Source organism: Lactuca sativa, chromosome 5 (genome assembly GCF_002870075.4).
Source record: "Lactuca sativa cultivar Salinas chromosome 5, Lsat_Salinas_v11, whole genome shotgun sequence".
In the NCBI taxonomy this organism is placed as follows: Eukaryota; Viridiplantae; Streptophyta; class Magnoliopsida; order Asterales; family Asteraceae; genus Lactuca; species Lactuca sativa.
Genome location: NC_056627.2, coordinates 96,264,540 through 96,283,228, shown reverse-complemented (window position 1 = coordinate 96,283,228; position 18,689 = coordinate 96,264,540). Strand labels below are relative to the sequence as shown.

General features: G+C 37.1%; 2 protein-coding genes across 2 annotated transcripts; both read right to left on the bottom strand.

Annotated features, from left to right (window-relative positions):
• Positions 1 to 431: 431 nt before the first annotated feature.
• LOC111880167 (uncharacterized) lies at positions 432 to 866 on the bottom strand. The gene has a single exon (XM_023876569.1). It carries the CDS (start codon positions 864 to 866, stop codon positions 432 to 434), a length of 435 nt encoding a protein of 144 aa, XP_023732337.1.
• Positions 867 to 9,660: 8,794 nt separating this feature from the next.
• On the bottom strand, positions 9,661 to 10,890 carry LOC111880166 (flocculation protein FLO11-like). Its single transcript, XM_023876568.1, has 2 exons — positions 10,105 to 10,890; positions 9,661 to 10,044 (listed from the first exon to the last, which is right to left on the bottom strand). Exons 1-2 carry the CDS (start codon positions 10,888 to 10,890, stop codon positions 9,661 to 9,663), a joined length of 1,170 nt encoding a protein of 389 aa, XP_023732336.1.
• Between the last annotated feature and the right edge of the window lie 7,799 nt (positions 10,891 to 18,689).

The following is an 18,689-nucleotide window of genomic DNA, read 5'->3' as shown; positions in this document are numbered from 1 at the left end:
GGATGCAGGAATTGATAGTAGGGGTTGCCAAAAAATATTCCGGTCAAACATAATTTAAAACTGAAAAATAATTCATTACGTCTAATACAAAAAACGATTCATTACATAAAAAGTTAAAACATAACTATTTACTACAATTTAAATTTGTCCTCTTTGTGCGGACATCTTTTAAAACTGCTTCATTACTTTTTCATTCTCATCTTTCACAAGTGTTTCAGTCTCAACATTGCAAAGTAACGTGCCGTTCAAAAAGCCATTGCCAATTTTGTTACGCAAGTCAGTCTTCAAAAGCTTCATCTTCGAAAAACATATTTCTATATTTGCGGTCGCTACGGGTAAAATTAAAGCCATCTTCAAAAGCTTATAAACCAAAGGATAAGACTGATGTTTCCTCGTACTAACCATCAAATGAGAAAGCTCGAAAATTCATTTCAAAGTGGTAAAACGCTCATCTTTAATGCAAGAGTGATAAAAATCTCAAGTTGTCCTTCAAGGTCTATCAAATCCGAATCATCAAAGTCATATTTGTACAACTTAGCCAACTTCAACAACTTTGATTTGTCAAATTGTGCAAATGAATCACAAGTGCTCAAAGCACCCATGTATTCTAGTAACTGGGTGCTTGTTTCACTAAATCGATCTCGATATTCTGTAAGTTCCATATCCATCACCGTGTTGAAGATTTCAACCTCAAAATGAAATCTACTGGTCTTTGTGGTCGTACGGTTTCTCGCACCAACATAAAAATCCTCCATTTCCAAAGTAGCAATATTGTGTGTTTGACAAAAAGAGGATACATTTGGCAAAATACTAGCAAACCCCATGTCTCTTAAAGATTGCAATGCGTCCATTGTCCCTCTAACCATCGAAGTTGCTTCAAAAATGTCTAGATCTTTTTTTAAGTTGCTTTGATAATGTACCAGTGAGGCGAAAATGTCATACATCATATATAAGTAAAACACGAACTCATAAGATTTAAAATATGCAAAAATTCTTGACGCTTGTTGACGGTTTGCCAATGACCCTCCATTTACTTTCACAAATTCTAAAACTACAAAAACATTCGCAAACAACTTCATTAAACTTGTGAGTGTTGAAATGTGAACCCCATCTTGTATCTCCCACTCGAACAAGTGTAGTCTCTTGATTTAACCCTCTCCCGGTTTCAAGTTCACCACCACACAATCCTTTTTGCACCCTTTCTATTGCTTGTTCCCGTGGTAAGTCTTTTCTTTTACACGAGGCATAACCAACATTAACAACCAACAAAATTTGTTACAACCGATTATTTCGGGTTAATGAAAGTCAAAGGAAGTCAAATAAAAGTCAAATGTCATAACAAAAATCAAATAATTAAAATTTAATAATAAATTATACCCCATTTTTGTGTATTTGGTTTATGGAATTGAATCCCACTAAAAACCGAATCGCTATTTGTAAATCAAATTAGGACCGAAAACACCCTAACCGAAATCAACATGTGAGGACCCCATCTTCCGAGCCGAAAACCTACCCTCTTGCACCGAAATCCCTCCTAGACCGCAAACTCCTAGACCGAGAACCCCTTATGACCGAAATCAAGTTGGTTTCGGTGGAATCTTGACTGATATGTCTTACTTTATTAGGTGGCACACCTTCAAAAGAGATAAAATACATTTCCCAACGTAAACATCTCATCACTTTTATCCCATATTAATAAGCCAAAACCGAAAACACGCTTCATTTCTCACATTTCCACTACGAAAACTCCTCATTTTGCTCTCAAAAATCTTCCGTAAACACCATATATTCATAAGTTTTGCCCATATTATCTTCAAATCTTCATAATTCTCAAGAACAACTTCAAATATTCATCAAAATCTCCCAGGAAGAACAAACACTTTAATTAATTCTTAGGAACTTATTTGGTAGGTCTACTTACATCACTTGATTCTAAATAACACTTTATTAATAGTTTATCTAATCTATACACGATATCATGTGTTAAAATAAATTAGGATACAATTATTTTCACATGTTCTAACGCGAAGAACATCGCCACTCACACCGTTACCCAGCCAATAACACATCCAAGGTGAGTTCATACCCCTATGTTTTCACAATTTTTCCATGTTGGGGGGGGGGGATACAAGTAAAATACAACGAATCTTGTGTTTAATTCAAACTATTTCAAACTGTTTCAACTGTTTTTTTTACTAATATATATATATATATATATATATATATATATATATATATATATATATATATATATATATATATATATATATATAGAGAGAGAGAGAGAGCTAGGTTCATTTGTTTAAACTAAGTATTGTGTTATCGTATGCATATGTGGGCCAATCAAAATTAAATAAAAAATTAAACAAATAAATAAATAAATAAGGGTAATTTAGTAATTTGTTTAATAACTTCCAAAAATAATTCCTATAATCATGGTATTGACTTTTATTAAATCTCATTCCCCACTTTATATAAAAACCGATTTCTGAAAACCCTAAATTGATCCCCTCATTAAACCGTTCTAGTTCTCCAAAGGATGAGCCACTGTTCATTGCAGTTATAGACCGAGGGAAGAGGCATCTCCGGTGGCGAGATGCGATGGATGTCCGGAGAAGAAGAAGATCACGACGTGGTGGTGATTTACGCGAAAATCGAAAATAAATGAAATGTCAAGTGAGATGCAGCAAGCGATGCGTGGCAGAAAACCATAATTGTAATTCTCTATCTGATTTTTTTCTCGAACATTTTTAGAATTTATTAGATTTAATTGATTTGGTTTGGGGTTTGTTGATTGACATTGCGATCAGCGATTGGGATTAGATACGAGAAGTACTGTGGCGTTGGATGGACTGGATGTCTAGGTGAAAGGCTGTGTGATGATCTTTCCTCTCAGAATTCCAAGACCTTTCCGATGGCCCTACTCTTCCCTCTCGGAGCTCCGACGAGTTCTGCGCTTTTTTTCGTCGTCTTCCCGAGTTTAAGTTTTGGTAATTACTGTTTCTACTCTAAATTCAATTTTATAATTCTTGATTTCAATTGCAATATTAACTCAATGATCAACTGATTTAGTTACTTTAGATTTAGATATTAGATCAAATGGGATCACGTAATGAATTTAGGGATCAACAACCCAACAACACACGCAAATTGACAGAAAGATGAACTGGACTGTTGATTTGCAACATAATCTAGGGTTAGCAATCAGGATGTCTGTGTTGTTAATTAATAACCAATTAACCATCATTCTTCAAATCCACCAGTTAAATAATTCTGTTACTGTTGATAATACTGATTTAATTACTCAACTGTACTTGATAACATATCTGTTACATCTCAAGTAAGTTGCTGAATATGTACAATACACCAATATTATGCAGATACAAATGACCTTCTTCTTAAAAAGCTAACCCCGTTACCCAACATTCCAGTCTTTTTTGTTAAGCCTTAACAATGAAATCACCTGATGTCAATCTTCTTTTCATTGATGACAGGTACTCAATAACAAAAGCCTTCTGCATTGCTTTCAGTTTCATCAGATTGGTGGTTATAAATCTTGGGTTTGTGATTGGTCCTCTCTTACATCCAACTCTCAACACTACTTCTGAGTGGGTTATGGGATTGATTGTAACTGGTAATTGTCACCTACAACTAAAAATCAATTCATCGGATTTGTATAATTAATTTAGTGCATGCTCAAATCTTTATAATATGTAGGAAAGGAAATATTTCTAGATGGAATTTATAGACTTGTTGATGTGAGAGATGCAATATCATTCTCATTAAATTGTTTTTTACTTTGGATATGTTTCCACAGAATCAACTGATGCTTGAAGAATGGACCATGAAATTGAGAGTGATTCTTAGCAACATTATTTTTTTAGAATGTATTAGTGTCTTTGTTAGATTTTGATATTTTTTCCCTATTTGAAAGTTTTTTTAGTTTTATTCATTAACAATAAATGTAATTCTTAACAATTGTTACTCGTATTCTATAAGAATTAATGTAATTTTTGTTTTTATTATTCAACTGATGGTTTAAGGATTTGTTATTCTCCAAGAAGTTTTTAAAGTTATGATCAAGAAATAGGTTCAAAAAATATTTTTATTATTTTATACTTCAAGAATATTTTTATTTTTGATAAATATATTCTGTCAGAATATCCGAGAATTATTATCACTACAATCAGATTTTTAAACTTACTAGAATCTATTATCCCTTAAAATATTTAATTTTCCTTTTTTAAATTTATGTTAATTGACTAAAATACCCTTAAAATGAAATTAGATGGTATTTTCTAATTATCTTAAATTTAATAATATATTTTATTCACTTTCTTAAAATAAGTAAAATTGATTGGTCCACATTTATGCATACAATAACACAATAATTACTTTGAATAAAATAACCTAATCATATATATATATATATATATATATATATATATATATATATATATATATATATATATATATATATAAGATTCTAGAGGCTTAGAATTGGTGATTTCGTCTTAACTCATGTTCCTTGTTTGGTTATGGGCTTAGGATAGAATCACTTATTCGACTGTCTTTTCAATCTTAATTATATGACTTATATATATATATATATATATATATATATATATATATATATATATATATATATATATATATATATATATATATATATATATATATATATGTAAATTTATTTCATTAAAACTTTAACACTTTTGTAAAATGTTGAGCAAAAAGAAATTTTCACAAATATTTTATTATCGTTTATACAAAAATGTTAAACTACATAAAACATCTTTATTTCAGATTCAAGAACATAAATATACAAAGTTGTTAAAATACAAAGGTTTTTATTTCAATAGATCAGACACTATAAACTATAATAGGTATAGTTTATGGAACATACATATCATTTTACTAGTCAGGGATTCAATACAAAAATAATTATATAAAAGTATAATTATTTACACTATGAAAGAAGACATACATACGGTTATTCATTACAAAATGGCTTTTCATTATTCTACATGTAACCGTCAATATAGCTTTGTGAGTTGCATCTTTAAGTACTTATCCAAGTACTAGTGAAAGTCCTGAATTATAACCAGAGTCTCTTAGAGGGAGAGCATGACACTTGTGTATAGATCTTTACGAGACTGAAAATCCCGCATCTAAACTGTTAGCTACAGTTAGATCGGCAGGTCTGGGTTGACAAATGTCGTACCATTTTTTGACGCCTGAAGAACGTCGTATCAGGCCATCTTAGGTTATCAAGCATGGTTATAATAACTCACAATTTGGTATTAACAATACGTTTAGTGTACGAATACATACATAACTTCAAATAGTTTTATTTAATAATAAAACTATAATACAACTTGTAGTACAGTTGGTAGTTCCAAGTACATACATTCAAAGGGTTTCATACAAGTACAATTACAGAACACTATTTTCCATTAAAACAAAACTTACATTTCAGGGAACATTCATTTTCATATGGTTTTATTCAATAATAAAACTACATTATACTATTTCAGAGTACAACAACATTTATACGTTTTCGGTCTTTGGGTATTTTAGACTACATTACATTTAACAGAAAATATTGGATTTTCTAGAGGAACACACTAACATTTTCAAGGAACAAATGACAGATTTCTAATACAAAAATGCTTATGAACTCACCAACTTAATTGTTGACACTCTTTTCAAAACCACTTGTATTCTCAAGAATTCAGTAGATAGGTGTCCACACAAGTTTCAAGAATATGGAGTATCATGTTGTCATGTCTTTTAGTCTTGTTATATACTTTTGGTATCAAGTATACAATGATATGAACACAAATGTAAAAACATATGCATTATCATTATGATGGTTGTTGTTGCTTTGATTGTTATTATTCAATTGTTATGATATTGTACATGACGTCATCCGCCCCCGAACGTTTTCGCCGTTCTTGTTTGGTGGTGTGACAAATTGGTATCAGAGCATTGTTTATAGTGAACTAAGTATATCAAACCACATAAGATATACAACTATAAAACAATGGGGCTAAAACACTCTGACCAAGAAGTATACTTTTAAAATATAATAATACTTTTATAAAAGTATACATACATGCATACATACCAGAACCAGTATCATAGCAAGAACCATATAAAATTATTTTTAGATAAGTTGAATGTTGTGGTTAAACCCGGATAGTCATGTAATAATATATGAGATAAATATAGTCTGAACAACTATATTTATTCAAGATACGACTAACATGTGTTTGGGAATGATCGTGGTGTTGCAATGAGTCTAAAACTTACCAACTCTATATAAAAGAGGAACTCTAGAACCATACATAAAGTTAAAATACTTTAGGAGTATTTTATGACACTATAGCACAAGAACAACAATATTTAGGCCTCGATAGTTATTTAAACTAATAATCAAGAAGGGCCTTTTTACTAGAATCAATCATGTGGAAACAAAGGACCGTTGCTGGTAGATCTATAATTGCTAAATGTATACGTTAGGGTTATATATAACTAAGATTTTATAGACTTAGAATTTGTGATTTCGCTTTACTTCATGTTCCATTTTTGGTTCTGGTCTTAGAGTGGGATTACTTATTCGAATGTCTATTTGATCTTGGTTATATACAACTTGTATATACTATGTGATTATAGGAGGACCCGGTATGGGTCACACTATACAAATTCATTAGAAGTGTTACTATAAATGTCATAAATTGGAATTGTCATTGTTTACTTATTTTAGTAGACTTCTATTGTAAATTGCTTAATAGTACTATAAAAGTAAGGATATGATGCGTTTAGAACTAAGATATATCTTGTTCAATATCACCTTACTCATGACCACTATAGAGGACTTATCATCACTTCCTCTTTAAACCTCATAACAGAAAGATGCCACCAAATAAGTCAAACAAGAACAAAAACAACGCACCACCAACACCACCGCTACCACCACAATATGACCCTGCTGTTTTCCAGGCTGCTATAACAGCCGCCGTGGTAGCCGCCATAACTCAAATCAACGCAAGTAGTGCCAGTGGGGAAGATAGCGGTGCTAATAATTCTAACCACGAAGAAAGCCACAGACACACAATGGAGTGTTCCTAGAAAGATTTCACAAATGGCAAACCGAAATCTTTTAATGGAAGCGGGGGAGTCATTGCCCTAACACAGTGATTCGAGAAAATAAAGTTAGCTTTCAAGATTTACGCATGCCCAGAAGGGAGAAAAGTAGAGTTTGCTGCCTATATTTTCTGTAACACGGCCCTTACATGGTGAAATGGCCATGTTAAGTCATTGACCCTCATAGTGGCTAAATCTATGGGATATAATTAGTGTTTATACAACTAATCATGCAAGAAAACCACCCTAGGAACTAGGAAACAGTTAGATTGAATTGTTATAAGTACCAAGGATTGCTTAAAATGGGTTTATGGCCACACTAGTGTGTGTACGGCTAAGCGGTGTACAGCCACATGTGTGTACGTCCATGGAGTGTATGACCGTACACTCCTTGAAGAACATGCCAAAAAGGTGGTCTAAGGCTCTTTCTACCATCCTCTAAGTGTCCATGATCTTATGTTGGAATATAACATGAGTTTGAGGCCAAACATGCACTAAACAAGGGGTGTACGACCATATGAAGGGTGTACGGCCGTACACTCTTTGTGTTCATGCATTATATGATGTTTTCAGACTAGAAAAGAAGTGATTCCCAAGCCTAACTAGAAGATAGAAGAGAAATGATGAGAATAAATCTTAGATCGATTAGATCTTTCACAGGTATGAATATGAAAATCAAACAAGACAAACACAATAATGATAAGAACACTGAATAGAATCAAAGATGTGCTTATGATTTAAATAAAGTCACGCCTCAGCAGAGCTCGATGAATAACTTCCACTGTAGAGGCGAGCTAGGGTTTACAAAACTCAATGAGAAAATAATGAAAGTGTTAACCACAAAGACTGCATGCATGCAACTTATATACTAAACCCTAAAACAAAATATGCACGGTTGGACAGGCCCAATATCGGCAATCAAAACTGGGCTAAGGACCGAGCCCATGAGGCAACCTAATAATCCAAACAATCTCCCCCTTTGCATCAAATGAGGCGAGAGATTATTTCTTTTGTGTAGGCTTCACAATCTTTACCACCTTGAACAACTGAGGGATTATTGCAAGAATTGTCTGCCGAAACTGGATATACCACCTTAGCATATCAGTGAACAACTTCTTGTCAGCTGCAGTGGTCTGACAACACCTCTGAATAATCTCCAAAATATGCTCCAAGCAAGCTATTGAGAAGAGGTGTTTGTCAACGAGAGCGAACATGAATTTCTGACCTTCGCCTCTGACGAACATTACTGTATGGTACTTTGAATCAATCTTGCCCTTGACCATTGTATTGACATTGCCAGCTCTGCCCATAGTTTTGATCATGGTTCGCTTGTGAATGGCAGAGGCAATCTCTTAGTCCATCTTCGCTACCTCGTGAATGTAGCATACAAGCATTCGCTTGACATGGTTAATTATCGGCTGATACTCCTGAGGATTTGACAATAAGATATTGTTGAGGAGTATCCAGTCGTGGGGATTGAGATTCGGTAGATCAGCAAGGGTGAAGTTGTGAACTAAGCCTTCGGTTCCTCGAGTCACTTTGAATTTAACATTTATAAACTTCCCCGTTGAGTAGGGCTTCAAAACCTTGACTGTTGTAATTTTCTTCGAACTCCAGGTCAAGTACTGGAGTTGAGCGATTTCTAAGTAGAACTCCAACAGATCCCTATCCACCTTCGGGTCTGGAGAAGGAATGCCAACAGCTGAATTAAAGCAGTGAAAGATGAATGCCTTTCGCGTGATTGGCATATCAAACTGTGCATCCTTGGAGTTGTCAAGCCCAAATGACATTACAGGCTCAAGCCAAAGAATACTTGGCTCATCGATGGCACATCTTTGAAGCGAATCCAGATTCCAGACAGGAAAAATGGACTTCTTCTTTTCTAGGAGCTCCATCTCCTTTTGCTTTTGCTCAAGTTCAGCCTGTTGTTTCTTGAACTTTTCTGCTAGCTCTTTATTAGAGGATTTTGTCTTCTGAAAAGGGTTTTTGGGATTCTCAGCATAGACATCATCTTCATTATCAGTGTCATCCTCCCCAATCTTCTTCTTCTTCTTGTCTTTATTATTGACCGAAGCTTTATTACCCTTCGGTTCAAGAGGAGGTTGAGTTTGCTTTTTCTCCCCCTTGTTTCGGTTGGACACCAGTCACCGGAACACCCTCAATACGACTAAGGATGTCCAATGCTGGTTTGAGCTTGTCAGCTAGATGTCGCCTGATAGTGATGGTGATGATAGGATCACGGGCTTCAAGGAGATGAAGGAGGATGGAGTGAAAATCAGCAATAGAGCTTCGAATAACCTCCCTCTCGGACTTCAAGTCATTGAGTTCAGTTGTGGCAATGTGAAGCATGAGATTCTGCATCTTCAGCTAAGAGGTTCGCCTGTCAAGCTCATCCATGATACGATTCTCTACAGCTAACTCAGCCTCCAGTTGAGTCAATTGATCATTGACATTAGCATGCAAAGTCTCATTAGCAGCTTCGATCGCTTGGTGTGCAGCTTCAAGGTTGGATCATTCAGATTGAAGAGAACGTTGAAGACTATCCACCGAAGCATTGACTGTTTGGGCATTCTTCTTAGCTTCTGCTTGCAAAGAATCTAGAAATAGATGAGCTTCAGAAACTAGTTTATCGACTTTTGCGGTCGCTTCCTTGCACTCCTTGGTAGAAGCCTCAACAGCAAGAGAGGCTTGCTGGCATTGAGAAGTGGAGGCTTCAATGGCCTTAGCTGCAGCAGAGAGCGAGGAACTGTGTTCTTGAAAAACAGTTGAGAATAAAGCCTTTAATGCAGCTTCAGAGTAAGCCCTAGAGGAAGAAGAGGAGAGCAATTGATCGAGTTTTTCATGTACTGCTTTGAGATGACGCTTGGTCACAGGCTCATCATCATCTTCATCACTCTGTACACGGTAAGGACTAAAATAAGTGGAATCAAATTCCAAGTCCTCACCACCTAGAACTGGGGTGGTTTCTGTCGATGGAGTAGGAGATAAGGGTTTTGTAGTAGTCGGAGGTTCGGTTGTAACAGCTGGAGTGGGAGCTGTAGAATGAGCCCATGTGGTAGTAGTGGTGGTAGTAGTGTCTGTGAATATGGGAGTAGGGATGGGTATAGTGGCGGATGGTTGTGTAGTGGGGATGGGGAAAATGGGAGGGATGGATACTGGGATTGATACAGGTGGAGGAGAAGGAGGTGGAGAGCAAACCGAACCTTCTGGGATAGGGGACCGAGGCGGGGTATCACCTTGACCCGAAGCCTCATCTTCAGAGCTTTCGCTCTCGGAGTCTGAAGGAGGAGCAAACTTATGTTTTGGAGGAACATACTCTGAGTTAGAATCACTGTAAGATTGGAGTATAAGCCTCCTAGCAGGCTTCTTCTGCTTCTTTGGTTGAGGATGTGATGGAGCAACCTTGTCAGACTTTCGCTTCTTAGGGGTTTGCCTCTTGGTTGGTTTATAAACCTGTGCCTCCTTTTGGGTTTCAGTTTTCTTGCCCCTTTTTGCTGGCTTATCAGCCTCTTCAATGGAGCAAACCATGGATGGCGTAAGCTCCCTCGGACCGGAAGACAGATTCTTCCTGTATTGTTGCAAAACATTACTTGCTGCAGAGACACAAGCGAGCATGGTTTCAGGAACAGATCCAATGAAGGCGTACTTGGTGAGATCTGTGAAGATAATCTTGGTTGTGTGAAAAGTAGCGATGGAGGATAGAAGAGAATCCGCCATGATTGGAATGTGAAGACGATCCATTGCCTAATTGGTGATGATTGACCAATATCGCCCACAGGAGATCTCAGAGTGCTTGGATGAAGAGACCAAGCTTTGTACCAGTTGCTGCCAGATAATAGTTCCATAATCCAAATCGATCCCATGGTACAGTCCATATAGCACAGTCATAAAAGACTTGCTCGCCCCATCTGATCCGGCGCTGCGTTCAGATAGTTCTTTGAACAACAAAGTGAAAAAGGCCATTCCATTGAGGAGGAAGGCAGGAATTTTTGAACTTGGTTATTGTGGTGAGGATTTCAGTATACCCCATCTGATAAAACATAAAAAATAGTTGACCAGTGGTGATGGATTCAGGGTTTACCAGAGTTTGTTCTTGAGAAATTCCAATTAGGGCACATAAGTGGTGCTTGGAGATGGAGGTCTTCTCATTGTGGATTTCAAAGTGAATCCTTTCATGAATCATGTCGTAGTAAGCAGTGGAGTAGACAAGTGAATGGCAGGACATTGGAACAACCTCGACTCTGGTCAGAGCATCAACCAAAGGTGAGTATTTGAGACACTCGACCACATACAACATGTAGGGTTCATAGACAAAGGGGGTGAGATTGATGATCATGTTTTGTTGAGGTTTGATCGTGAGGAGGGTTTGGTGAACAGAGGTGTCATGAACTGTGGAAGAGTCTGCCATTGTTGAAGCTTGGAGAAGATGATGAACAGTGAGAGAAATCGCCTTTGTTCTTTGAGAGAGTTTTGTAAGTGATAAAAGGATAAAGATTACCATTCGAAATCCTTTTATACGTACAAAGAGGAGAGAGAAAAATATGGCTGAGATCTATGATTATTTCAAAAATAGCGCTTGAGTTGACGGATGAACAGTTGGCATACCGATGATGACGCAGGAAAGAGAAAGGACGTTTCCTTTTTGCACGCCATTCCATAAAATTCGCTTTTTCAAATCGCCAAACCGATTAGATAACCGTTGAGTCAGCTTTCACTTTATCCCAATCGTCACTCCAAAATGCATTTGAATCAACTTTGTTCTTTGTGCTTTATTGAACAGCCTTAAAAGAACCAGAGTGTGGAAAATTAAAAAATTTCGTGCATAGGGTGTAAAAGATAAAGAAATAAAGCAAAATTTTTGGGATAATTTGTGATGTCTCAAAGAGACATAAAACGACTGAATCTGGGCACGAATCACTTCCTTCAAAGTCAAGAGAGACATTAAAGTGCTTGTTTGGTTTCCCATTAAATAATGATCAATAACTTGCTAAGAAGTATTGAAAGGCATCTTTTCAAAAGTTATAAGGGGAGGCTTTCGCTTCAATTCATAATTTCGATACTTGACATAAGACCGAAACGGAACAAGTACTTGTGAGATCAATGTGATATGTTGAACAAGTAGGTAGGATGTCTTGTATAGTGACAAAAGAAATTATAGAAATCTCAAAAACAAAAATAAATTGGATCTTTAGGGGAAGAAAAACCTTTCTTTTAGACAAATTCATAAAAGATCACTCAAAAATAAAAAGAGATTTCAGTAGGTAACAAGTAAGATCTTGAATATGATAATTCACCGTCAATTCATTATTGGTGTTGAATTGTGGGTTTCACTTAGCACATAGTGGCATGAAACTAAGATCATTAACATAGATTTTGTATAACCATACACCTCAGTGGTAAATGCTGAGAGTCTCAAGGGTTATATTGGTGAAAGGAAGTATAATGGAGAAAAATGAGGGAGATGGTATAAGAAGCGAATGTACCTCTGCTATAGAAAAGAAGGACCAAGCAGAAAACTCTAAACTCAATATGAGTAGAGTAAGGTAGCTCATGATTAGAGTGAATATTGCAGCCCAGCTTGGGAAAACATGATTTGTATATATCATGTTATTAAGGCTTCACTCAAAATCTTTTGAGGCTTTAGTCAACCTACAACAGCATGCTTATAGGGACGCCTAACTAATTGATAAAATAAAAGAAATATACCTGCTGTAGCTTCACCATCGAGAATTACACTTATACAAAGAAAAACATTAGATAAAAAAAATAATAAAAAATATTTTTGTATTTTGTGAGGGTTGTTCAATTGAACGAAAGAGAAAAATATTTTGGATTTTATGAATAAAAAGAAGTATTTAAAAGAGTGTACAAAAAAATATAGTCAAAATGCCTTGGTAACCAAAAGAAGAGAACGAGTTCAGAAGGACCGAACCCGAAATAGATCGAGCGTTCGGTTCATTTCGGTTCTTGGTCGAGCCGAACCCGAAATAGACCAAACCTGAAATAGACCGAGCGTTCGGTTCATTTCGGTTCGCTCTATTTTGCTTCTTACCTTTATTGAAGCGAAGGCGATTTTGGAACTGATTCTGCTTCCATCATTCCTAGGCCTTGTAGAATCTTGTTGAAGCTTGCTTCAGGTAAAGCCTTAGTGAATATATCTGCCAGTTGATCACTTGTTCTAACGAAATGGATTTCTATGTTGTCATCTTTGACGTGATCTTTGATAAAGTGATACCTCAGTGCTATATGCTTAGTCTTCGAGTGTTGCACTGGGTTGTGACAAATCCTAATTGCGCTTTCTGAGTCGCAATATAGTGGGATTTTTTTTTATGTTTAGCCCGTAATCCTTAAGCTGACTTTGTATCCATACCACTTGAGATGTGCATGATGCTGCAACGATGTATTCAGCTTCTGTAATGGAGAGAGAGAGAGAGAGAGAGACAAGTTTGTTTCTTCGATTTCCAGCTAACCAATTTACCATCTAGAAATTGGCATCCTCCAGTGGTGCTTTTACGATCTAAACCACAACTACCTAAATCAGCATCTGAGAACGCTTGAACAAAGAAACCAAAGTTGGCTGGATACCACAGACTGAGAGAAGAGGTTCGCTTCAGATAGCGAAAGATGTTTTTCATAGCTTGCAGATGAGGTTTGCTTGGGTTAGCTTGGAATCTGGCACAGTAACACACTGAAAACATGATGTCAGGTCTATTGGCTATGAGATACATCAAAGACCCAATCATTTGACGATAGAGCGTCATATCAGCAGCTGGCTTTTCCAATGAGGGTGTAAGCTTTGTACCAAATGCCATTGGCACTTTAACTTTAGAGTCTCCCATCATACCAAACTTAGCCAATAGTGTCTTGGTGTATGCCTCCTGATTAATAAAAATGCCTTCGGGTCCCTGTCTAATTTTTAAGCCAAGGAAAAAGTTAATTGGACCCATTGAGCTCATCTCAAATTTAGTTTCCATCAACTTCTTGAATTCGGTTGTTAAGCTGGGATTCGTGGAGCCAAAGATGATGTCATCAACATAAATTTGGACTATCATAAGGTGGTTACCTTCTCTCTTACGAAAGAAGGTTGGGTCAACCGAACCTTGTTTGAATTTAGACATTTTTAAGAATCGAGTTAGAGTTTCAGACCATGCTCTGGGAGCCTGTTTTAAGCCATATACTGCTTTGTCAAGGACATAACAATGATCTGGATACTTCTCGTTAACGAACCCTGGTGGTTGCTCAACATATACAGTCTCTTCAAGTTACCCATTGAGAAAGGCACATTTGACGTCCATCTGATAGACTTCAAAGTTCTTGTGAGCTGCATAGGCAAGAAAGATACGAACAGACTCTAATCTTGCTACATGAGCGAAGGTCTCTTCATAATCGATGCCTTCTTCCTGATAGTAGCCTTTGACGACCAACCGAGCTTTGTTACGAATGACATTCCCCTCCTTATCCATCTTGTTTCTGAATACCCATTTGAGACCGACAATCGAAGCATCCTTTGGAGTTGGAATAAGTCACCATACTTTGTTTCTTTCAAACTCATTTAACTCATCTTGCATGGCTTGAACCCAGTCTGAATGATCAAGTGCAGAATTAATGGACTTTGGTTCAACTTTGGAGACAAAGGAGTTGAACATGCAAAACTCTACTTGTGAAAAGAGTGCAGCTTGTTTCGCTTTGATCTGAGATCGAGTTAACACCTTTTCTGAAGATTCCCCAATAATTTGACTTTGAGGATGATCTTTGGTCCATTTGATAAGCGGTGGGTAGTTTGGATCATAAGTGGGATCCAATTCTGCATTGATTTCTTCTTCTAATTCTGACAGAATGTCATCATCATTGGCGTTGGTGTTCTCCCCCTTGAAGGATGACGCCTGTTCAGAATCTAGATTGGTATCACCATATTCGATTGGATTTTCAGAAGATTTTGAAGAATTAGATGATAGAATCTCCCCCTGGAACGATGAACCTTGATCATGATGAAGAGATGGACCCACCCCCTGGACATTAGGACGGTCACTTGAAGGTTCGCTTGCTTCTGGCCTTTCGGTTTCTTTGGTTGATCATCAGCCATCTTTTGAGCAGCATCGTCGATAATTTGTTTTAGATTATCAACTTTCTTGTCTTTTGCCGTTGATTCAGAATCAATCGCTTTTTGAGGCTCATCAAACATAAGCAAATATTGCTCGAAAAGATTTGAAATAGACATAGTAACTTGACCATTCTTTGGAAGGATTTCTTGCGTTGCACCTTTTGTCGACTCCATCTTCTTAACATAACTATCGTCAAAAGTGACATAGTATGTTTCTTCAATCTTCTTAGAGCGCTTATTTAGAACTCTATATGCCTTAGAGTTCAGGGAATAACCTAAGAATATTCCTTCATCAGCCTTAGCATCAAACTTGTTTCGATTCTCTATGGAGTTGAACATGAAGCATCTTGAACCAAACACATGGAAGAATTTCACATTCGGTTTATGATTATTCAAGATCTCATAGGGAGTGATGGAGAATCACTTGTTTAAATATGATATGTTTTGAGTATAACAAGCAGCAGCAATTGCATCAGCCCAGAAATACAAAGGCAAGGAGGCGAAGCATAGCATTGTGCGAGCTGCTTCACATAGAGATCGGTTTCGTCTTTCAATGATACCATTCTGCTGTGGAGTGTATGAGGCTGAGAAATTATGAGTCGTTCCCTTCTCAACAAGAAAGTCTTTAAAATCTTTGTTCTTGAATTCCTAGCCATTGTCGCTTCTCACGTTACGAACAACTTTCCTTAGTTGAGTTTCTACATGTTTTATGAAGAGCTTAAGCTTTGGAGTAGCTTCAGATTTTTGTTTCAAGAAGAACACCCGCGTGAAACGAGAGAAATCGTCCACTATAACCAAAATGTATTTGTTTCCACCAATGCTTTCAATAGACGAGGGACCACACAGGTCAATATGTAATAGCTCCAATGGTTCTATCACCTTTTTATTGATAATAGAAGGATGACTTTTCCTACTCTGCTTTCCCATTTCACAGGCTGCACATAGATGTCCTTTGTCAAATTTGAGAACTGGAAGACCTCGAACATGATCACCTAAAACCAACTTGTTGATATCCTTGAAATTCAGATGAGGGAGTCTTCGATGCCATAAGCAACTTTCATCTGAGTGAGCCTTCGTGAGTAAGCAAACTGCTGGTTTACCTCGAATTGGGTTGAGGTTCAAAGGATACATTTCCCCCTTTCTCTTTGACTTCAGCAGAACCTTATTAGATTTCTTCTCGACAATATTTGAGCCTTCATCATCAAACCATACCTTCAATACAGTACCAACTACCATCTGTGAGACACTGATAAGGTTGTGTTGGAGCCCTTCAACATAAGCCACTTTTCTTATAGAGAACTCGCCATTAGTGATCATTCCATAGCCTTTGATAGTACCAAACGAGTTGTTTCTGTACTTCACAATACCACCATCCTTGAGAGACCGAAACTCCCTCAATTCTTCCGGAAAGAGCTTTCCTTTTCCCTTTCAATCTTTTGATGAAAGAGAATTAGAATGAGAGGTGTTGGGTTTAGAAGTGGCATTGGATCTTCTGTGTGTCTGATTGAACTTGGAGGGATGAGGACCGAAACCACTATTTCGGTTGCTATTGGGTGGAGGACCGAAACTGCTCTTTTGGTTGCTATTGCTCCGAGGACCGAAACTCTCCTTTCGGTTCCTTTCGGTCGAGGGACCGAAACCACCCTTTGGGTTCCTATCGGTCGAAGGACTGAAACCACCCTTTCGGTTCCTTTCGTGTGTGGGACCGAAACTGCCCTTTCTGTTCCTTGATTCCTCAAATTTCGTTTGTGTTTTTGATCAGTCACCTGTTTTGGATTTCTGTGGATGTTAGCCTTTTTCCTTGAAGTAGGAGCATAGTTGTCACTCGTAGTTGAGGATGTTTCGCTAGTGGTTTGCACAGGTTCGCCCGATGAAGTTTTGGTTCCACTTGTGCTTGGCACATCATATCTTGTAGGCTCATTTAGAGGTTCAGGTACGTATCTACCTTTCACTCTCCATAAGGTCTTCTGAGATAGGACCTTCGTCTCATCAGCGTTGTCTATTGGTGCTGACCAGAAGTACTCGTCACATCCTGCAACATTATCTTCTTCCACCATAGCCGTTAATTCTGCTGTTTGTTGTGGAGTGACACCAGTGACCGTGTAGACTTGATTTGGAGTAGTTTGTACCTTTTGATACACAACAGCTTTTGCTTTAAGAGTTTTGGTCTTGTCTGTTGACGAGCGAGCGAGCTCCACAGAGTTTTCAGAAATCAAATTTTTACGTGTTTCAGGTTCGCTCTTGACAAATTCTGAACAGTCCACCAAATCTTCCACAAATATTTCACTCAGATCATCATCCTCATTAAGTCCAGATGCATTTTCAACATCAAGTTTTATTTCTGAACTTAATTCGGCATTCAAAGAGTCAAATTTATGTACAGTTTCGGTTCTTAACTTCAATCTATCATTCTCATCTAACAGATTTTTAAGTATGTCCTTGTGGTCCTTGGACTTTATGTAGGATTCAATTTTGTCAAGGCCAATTTTATATTCAGGAGAGACCTCTTCAGAAGACACAACGCTTTCACAGTTGTAGGCTTCAACATCGATTTCATCCTCCTTTAACTCAAGGAAGGGTAAAATCATGCGATGTATCTTCTTTCCTATTTCACAATCAAGATGCAACTGAGTGATATTAAAATAAAGTCTTTTAGCAATCAAACAAAACACATTTCGCTGTTTTAAATCATGGCCTATTCTTCACCGGTTATATCATAGTCGGCAAGATCCAATTCCTCTTCTTCTTCAACAGAACCTTTTCCTTTAGAGACGGGAACTAAAGAACCCAAACTGGAAACCAAACTCGTTTCCTTAGACAGTGCACTTTCATGGGATTTCAGAATTCCCACTAGTTTCGCCAAAGAATACGACTTGAACTGTTCATGTGCTTTAACAGTAGATACAACCGCCATCCATTCGGTTCTAAGACCATTCATGAAAGTGACCTTTTGTTTGATAACTTTCCTTTCAATCCCATGTTTTATCATCTTACTTAAAAGATGATTAAAGCGATCAAAAGCTTGAACCAGTTTCTCTTCGGGCTTCTGCTTGAAATTACCAAATTCAGAAAGCAGGATAGTTTGAATTGAATGTTCCAGATCTTAATCAGTGGAATACAATTCTTTTAATCTGTCCCAAATCTCTTTAGCAGTAGCACAAGAACTTACCAAACGAAACGTATCTGACTGCAAAGCAAATCTAATCATCCTCAAGGCCTTGATGTTGCATTGAAACTTTTCCTTCTCATATTGAGGAATATCTTTGACATCGTTAGCCAGCTGATTGTATTCCTTCTGATTTTGTACAATCTTTTAGGTGCTTGAGTGAGCGAATGGGCCAACAGTGATCGCTTCCCAGATCAAGTACCCATTTTCTCTGATCCAATCACATAATCTTCAAAGTGATGCGTCCATACATCATAATCTTGAGTATACAAG

Excerpts from the sequence above, each read along its gene's own strand:
- LOC111880167 (XM_023876569.1), bottom strand. The coding sequence starts at position 866 with ATGGTTAGAGGGACAATGGACGCATTGCAATCTTTAAGAGACATGGGG.
- LOC111880166 (XM_023876568.1), bottom strand. The coding sequence starts at position 10,890 with ATGGATCGTCTTCACATTCCAATCATGGCGGATTCTCTTCTATCCTCC. Across the intron at positions 10,045-10,104 it reads CATCGACAGAAACCACCCCA|AGTGATGAAGATGATGATGA; the intron begins GTTCTAGGTGGT and ends TACCGTGTACAG.